The sequence below is a fragment of the Antedon bifida genome, chromosome 2, assembly GCF_963402885.1.
Source record: "Antedon bifida chromosome 2, ecAntBifi1.1, whole genome shotgun sequence".
Lineage (NCBI taxonomy): Eukaryota > Metazoa > Echinodermata > Crinoidea > Comatulida > Antedonidae > Antedon > Antedon bifida.
Genome location: NC_136227.1, coordinates 11287003 through 11294794, shown reverse-complemented (window position 1 = coordinate 11294794; position 7792 = coordinate 11287003). Strand labels below are relative to the sequence as shown.

Below are 7792 nucleotides of genomic sequence, written 5' to 3'. Positions count from 1 at the left end.
TATTTTGTCAATTTATAAGTGAAATCAATTGTTAAAACTACAAAGAGATCTATTCTAAGACTGATTTTATTAATCATCATTTGTCATGTTTTGGACAATACATCATTTTTAAATAGAGTAGTTTAAAGTGTATAACGTTTGAATGAGCTAAACATATCCACTGATTTAAAATTATTCAATTGTAACAGATAATCATGCAAACAATAGAGGAAATCAACAAAGTTAAAGACACTGTTAAACCAATTTTGCGTTGCCACATTTTTACTTACTGTAAAACAAGTTTGCGTCGCCATAATTGTATTTAAACCAAGCTTGCGTCGCCATAACTAAACTTACTCAAATTAAATTTGCATCGCCATAATTTCACTTAGGCCTATACCAAGTTTGCGTTGCCATAATTTAAACCAAGTTTCTGTTTCCATATTTTTACTTAAACCAACCTTGTTGAGAAATGTTCTACCTTTGTAATCTCTACGTACACCGCAGCCAACATCTTAAAATGTCATAAATTAAAGATGGAAGCAGATACTATAGTATAGTGTGTTATGAAACAAATGATACAAAATACACGTAGGCCTATATCATTGAATAAACATTTTTATTGTTTTCCCCGAGTACCGTAAACAATAATATCACTATAAAAAACAGATTCTGATTAAACACAGAATGGACGGATGACTGGCTTCCTATGTTATTTTTAATTATTAAAAGATTTACCGTGTGAAAAGCCACACGGATAAATGTTGTTGGACATCGTCACAAACAGCAATGGCAGCAACTTTATCCTGTAAGTTGGCCGAGACATTAGCCCCAAGTGACCATTCAAAATGATGTTAACAAGTCAAGAGCTACACGGCAAATTCCTTTTACATTGACCGCAACTTTATGAACCGTGAAATGTGCAAAAAGTCACATTTTTTGCAAATTTGTTATTCAATTTGAAAATGTGAGGATTTTCTTGCGAAAATTGTTTCAAATTACCCAGAAAATGTCGAACAGCTGATGATAAAAGTTGGTGGCATGCCTTTTTCCCATCATGTTAAGGCCAAAAAAAAATATAAATAGTTAGCTAGTTATGTTATTCTATGATAAATAATTACATAGCCTACTAGACCGGAGTTATACAACACACTTCTCATAGGCGTGTTGAATATGCGTGTAATACAGTAGCGTGTTGTATAAACGCACTCCATTTTTAAGTTTTAGCTTGTGGCCGAGGTCAACCGCCCATAAACTTGGCAGTTAGGCCTATACATTAAATCGTAATACAGTACCATGTTATATCGTAGTTCATAATCCTAAGTTGTATTTTCCTCATGTATAGGCCTACTTATATTATTAAGGATTTTAACAAAGAATGATTCGTTTAAAATTTAATTTCTTCAGTTATTGATTTTTTAAATCTGCTTTTGAAATTTGAAGAAAAAAACTTTTTAAAATTAGGATAAAACTATGTTAAATTTTGCCAAATTATGTCAACATTTGATTAGGGTTAATGTTAAATCGGTTTAAATATGCAAAACAAGCATAATTATATACTAAATGTGGGCAAAATTGTCACAGCACATACTTTTACACATTTTTTTGTAGGCCTGTTGATATGCGTGTAATAGCGTGTTGTATAAACGCGCCCATCTATGCTTAAATTCATAATTTATATCGTAATTACACTCATGAATTATTAATCATTTCTGCCTTAACCTGGTTGAAGTACATAATGCGACCAGGTATGTGTATTCAAGTAGTCAGACCCTTGTGAGAAGTGACGTCAATTGTGACGTCAAAAAGTCCTATCTTTTCTTGTTGAATTCTGGAGTTAATAGTAATTATAAAACTAGTAATAAAATAATAGCATAAAACAAAAACTTATACGGACAATTTTAATGTGAAATAATAATAATTTAATAACTGAAAAACAAAAATAAATTGTGGAATCTACGGATTTTTAAAAGTGTTAATAAAGTATTGCTAAATAGGCCTATGAGGCTTATACCTCTTAATTGGATATCTTTTTCGTGTAGATACTGGTCTAGGTTTATGCAATTTTGATCTTGAATGATATCTGTTGTCATATTTTGACATCATTGAAATCATTGCTGCGCGTCTAATTGTTCCTGTAAACTGTTCATCGCTCAATAACATATATCTGCAAGTTTGTCCAGATACTGGGTTCACTTTGTACGTGTATGCTCTGTGATCTACTAGTGGCCTATCGTCTAGCATCGTACAATCACTAAATGTTGAATTTAATTTATCTTCAAATTCCTTTAAATCTTTTTTAAAATCTGGACCGTACTCTGCAACTTTTTGCCAAAATGTTTTGTTGAAAAAATCGTAGAGTATTACGTCTGCGGAATTCCAGTCACGTGATTTTTGTTTCAGATTATCCGAGAGACCGAAACGCAAGTTTGTAACTCTCACTCCTTTAATGATGTATAAAATATCATCCATGTCCCAACACAAAAGCTTTTTAAGCAAAAGTAGAGACTCGTTAAAATATTCCTGTAGAAGAACCAGACTAAATTCCCGTGCTATGGTTTTAATGTGCAACTGTACTTTATCAACATTCGAATGTTCAGAAGGATCGAGACCCAAATCGTACAATAAAGGATTTTTTAAATAGTTTCGCATCGAGAACTTCTGATATTTATCTAAGAAATATTGCGGTTTAGATATAAATTGCTCGAATGGGTTTGCCCGTTGTGACAAATTCAAATGTCGAAAAATTTGGAAGTATCCGAAAATGGATTCCGCTTGCGTTGCCGGATCGCGTAAAATGGTGATGTACTTTGTGTCTGGTTTCATCACGGCATCCATCTCTTTCCGATTGTATCGAACATGGTTCACCAGCATATCGTACTTCTTACGAACGGCAGGACGTTTATATAAGCCTGCACTAATCACATGGCCTTGCCTTGGAAGAACAAAACTTAAATTACGAAGAAATCCAAATCTTTGAAATATAGATGTTATAGTTGAACTTCCAGTTTTGTGCGTCTTTAGAAACACAATGCGCGTAGATGGTTTGCATTTGCTGCTATCTGACGTGTCTCGAATACCGTTTGATGCATTTGTTTGTTTGATACTATTTGTTGAAATGACTTGTTTGTCAATGCGATCCACAACGTTTGGTTTCAGCATTGTAGGCATACCTCTCTTCGAGTTTTTGCTAATCGATGTTACATTGACGAGTTTTGGAGGCGACGGAGTTACTTCTTGGTATCCTGAAACATGTTTCGCAGCTTTACCTGTACTTCCGTTTGTCTTGCCTGTTACAAGAGGATCTTTTGAAGAATTTTGAAGATTAGCAAGCTTTCGTTCATTCTCACTAACAACAACGCCATCGATTTTTACCTTCTCGATTTGAGAACCTATTTTATCAGCTGTCAAAACCTTCGTGTCATTTCCTTTTAAATGACTTGTAGAATTTTCACTTTGATTTCCAGATTGATAGTTTGTTTCTAAACTGTTGACTTGTTTTGAATCTTGATGAGATTCAGTTCTCAATACAGCTGACGTCACAGTTTGATTATCGTTTCTTTTAACATCACTGTCATTGACAACATCATGTGTTTTAAAATGATTGTCATGTGATGGTGTTTTTGGAAAAGTTGTCGTATGCTTTCCTTTATTGTATTCAGCTAATAATCGGTTGTTATTTTGAAGAAACGCAGGCCTACTGCTACTATTGTGACTTTTTTCTTGCTCAAGTCTAAATGAAGATAAACAAAAAATGAAAATGAAAACACGAATCATTAGAAATTTTGGTCTATTGTCGTTTTGAGTGATTGACAACAAGATTTTGCCAATAATATGATTGTGTAGGTACAGGTAGGTACCATGTCATTAGTCACATCTGTCGACAACAGTCAAACACATTACAATGCATGTGCATTTTGTATTCAACTTAAGTAACAATAGATTTAATTAATACATTTAACTGAATGTAATTAGGAAGTAAATGGTAAATTAGCTTGCCATGATGGTTGTATTGTCACACAAGCTGGTACATTATATTAAGGTAATTATAAAATGCGAACTAAATACGACTTTTTGCATAAAGCTTACATCAACGTTTTAATTATGAGGTTCTTCGCATTAATAATCTTTGTTATCAATTTCTGTTTGCCACCGAACCACAATCAATTTTTCTCTTTTTGTAGACACATTTAGTTAGAGACAACGCAAGCGAATTGATTGCTATCGAGAGTTTGGATGACCCATGGCTTATGATTGGTCCTTGCATTGCGTCTCTAGTGTGAATGCTTTACAGTAGGTCGGTTTTATATATGCAAAATCAGTCGGTTTTGGTTCGTTGTGCTTAAAGGAACAAAGTTCGACTATGTGTGACCCCATTCGGCCTAATTATAAGATCTGATTTGTATCTTTAAAATTGCCCAATTTATACAGTAGCCGTTGGGCTTGTATTCTGACATCTGCTAAAATACTCTTAAATTTATCATTTTCGATTTTTGTGACATTTATAAATCAACATAATTGCAAAGCTCTTAAAAATAACAAGGTCATTAACATGGATACGATGATTTTAATTGACAACAAAGTAGACAACTTTCAAGAAAAAAAGAAGAAGAAAAGACTAAGATGCTCGTAGACTAGCGTGTGTTTCAAATGGTGGAACATAAGACATTTGTAAACACATAACACACACTACCGTGCAAAACATACCTTTACACATATATGACGATTATAAATATAATATAATTAAAATAAATAGATAAATAATATGTTAGTACTTCTATCATCACTTCTATTAATTATGGAAACTATTGTATAGAAATGTGATATACATTTTATTAAACGCCCTCTCGAATAAACGCCCTGCCACATGCATTATACACACACTACTGTATTACAACACATATCTTTTTTAGTAGAATTCATTGATTGACATGATCTACAAATTATTAAGAGTTTTGATACAATTTTTTCACTTCTCGATTTTAATTGTGTAGTATTTTTTCATACCCATAGGGGATATCTATATGGTTATAGTCTACATCCCTCAAACAAACTACCCACTAAAAACCCCCCTGAACAATAAACACCACGGGATGTTTATTCGAATAAATACGGTAATTCTTCTATCAATTTCAAGTTTTCAATTTATCTTTATTTCGTCCTCAGTAAAAAAGCAAATAGACAATAAAAAATATATAAAACATTAGGTTAAAACACTTAGGCCTATATAAAACACATTTCATTTAAAATATTAAAACATCAAAATGGTTTACAGATAAAACAGGTGAAATTACAAAATTATACGTCATTTAAAAGTCTGATGGAATATGGTACAAATTAATTAAAATATCTGTTTGTCCGACTATTGTATGATCTCAGCAAGTTAAGTCTTTTTGATTTCATTTTATTATAGGATGATTTAAATCGTCACATGTTTTCGTAGCATTAGTAACTATAATTTTGTTGCATATGTCAACTAAATTAGGGTTAAACTGATCGTTTATACATTTAACGACGTGATGTTTGCACATTTGCGGGTTATGAATTTTTACAGATTTGCACATTTGAAGGTAAAATGTTTGCACAAATGTGGTTGTTTGCACATTTGAAGGTAAAATGTTTGCACAAATGTGGTTGTTTGCACATTTGAGGGTAAAATGTTTGCACAAATGTGGTTGTTTGCACATTTGAAGGTAAAATGTTTGCACAAATGTGGTTGTTTGCACATTTGAAGGTAAAATGTTTGCACAAATGTGGTTGTTTGCACAAATGTGACTTTTTGCACATTTCACGGCTCCACAAGGTATCTTATTAATTATAGGTATCTTATTAATGATTAAAACGTTTTCTGGAAGCTATTGGATTGTAGATACATTTGGTGAGTACAGGCTACATGTTGTTACATATACCGTAAAATGATATAACTGTACATCTACTAAAAACTCACAGGTCTATAAGCTTCATATCTTTTTACATCAGCTGAGTTTTAGCCTATCGTATTTATTGGTACTATTTACTGATCTCTTCAAAAAAACGAACTGTCAAAGCTAGCCCTAATGGCCGCAAACACGAAGGAAACTCCCGCCGCGACGGGCACAACAACAAGACAATCAAAACAAACTTACGGTGGCCTATAAGTGTCACGGCAACTTTCAAAAAATATCACGGCAACTTTCAAAAAAAGCCACGGCAATTTGAAAAAAGCCACGGCAAATTAAAAATAAAATATCACGGCAAATTAAAAATAAAACATCGCGGCAATTTAACAAAAATACCACGGCAACTTAAAAATAAAACACCACGGCAAATTAGTATTGAAACACCACGGCAAATTAGTAATGAAACACCACGGCAAATTACAGAATGCCACGGCGGAAGTGAGTTACCACGGCGGAAGTGAAACCTTTGGAATCTTCGATTTTTTCTGAGGTAAGTAATTATTTGTGCATTGAAGTAAATATTATTATATTAATTTATTTAACTGCAGCATTTACGTGTTTATTGCACTAGGCCTAGCTATGCCCACTACTAGCCTAAGGCCTAAGCCTTAGGCCTACAGTAGTAGCTAGGTCTACTGTAAAAAAAACTTGTTATATAAAAAACAGATTACTGTAAATATATTAAAACATTGTAGAATGTTATAGGGCCTAGGCCTACCTTGTAATAAGGCCTATGGTCTAGCCCGCTAGAAAGTTCAAGAAGAGTGCAATAAACACGTAAACTGCTGCAGTTAAATAAATAAATATAATATTTACATCAATGCACAAATAATTACTTACCTCAGAAAAAATCGAAGATTCCAAAGGTTTCACTTCCGCCGTGGTAACTCACTTCCGCCGTGGCATTCTGTAATTTGCCGTGGTGTTCCATTATTAATTTGCCGTGGTGTTTCAATACTAATTTGCTGTGGTGTTTCATTTTTAAGTTGCCGTGGTATTTTTGTTAAATTGCCGCGATGTTTTATTTTTAATTTGCCGTGATGTTTTATTTTTAATTTGCCGTGGCTTTTTTCAAATTGCCGTGGCTTTTTTCAAATTGCCGTGGCTTTTTTCAAATTGCCGTGGCTTTTTTCAAATTGCCGTGGCTTTTTTTGAAAAAATTGCCGTGATATTTTTTGAAAGTTGCCGTGACACTTATAGGCCACCGTACAAACCCGTCTGTCAATGTCGGAAGTTATGAATAGTCCAGATATGGTTCTATTCATTGAAGATATCATTAAAAAGGCGTTCCAGGGACCAACGATTGCTGATATTATTGGTAAGCTAGTACTGGATTCTTTCTCAAGTAAGAAATTCATGGAGTTATTTAATAGAAGTATCATGGTTACCATGGAAACCACCTTAAACAGAATTGATAAGTTAGAAGGCGATTACTACGATCTTGAAAACAAAATTTCAAATATTGAATCTGAGTCGGAATCTATTAGTTCTTATGTAGACGAAATAAAAACTGTAATACATAAGCAAAATGAATTAATAGATGACCTTGAGCAATACTCTCGACGAAACAGCGTCAGAGTTTTTGGAATTCCAGAAACCGATAAAGAAAGCACTGACGAAATCATATGCAAATTAGCCAGCAGTAAGCTTGGAGTCGATGTAAACAAACTTGACATCGATCGATCACACCGTACTGGACCACGGAACTCAACTTCACGGCGACCTAGACCCATTCTAGTCAAGTTTACCTCATACAGGACCAGGAAGAATGTTTTAATATCACGTAGGAAACTGAAAGGTAGTGGAGTATCTATACAAGAGGATCTGACTCAAGCTAAACGCAATCTACTTGCCCAAGTTAAACAGAACCCTAA

The 7792-nt window shown here is 33.6% G+C and overlaps 1 protein-coding gene across 1 annotated transcript; it reads right to left on the bottom strand.

Moving 5' to 3' along the window:
- Positions 1-1878: 1878 nt before the first annotated feature.
- On the bottom strand, positions 1879-5943 carry LOC144858816 (galactose-3-O-sulfotransferase 4-like). The gene is made up of 2 exons (XM_078714933.1): positions 5927-5943; positions 1879-3712 (listed from the first exon to the last, which is right to left on the bottom strand). Exons 1-2 carry the CDS (start codon positions 5941-5943, stop codon positions 1969-1971), a joined length of 1761 nt encoding a protein of 586 aa, XP_078571059.1. The 3' UTR covers positions 1879-1968.
- Positions 5944-7792: the final 1849 nt, after the last annotated feature.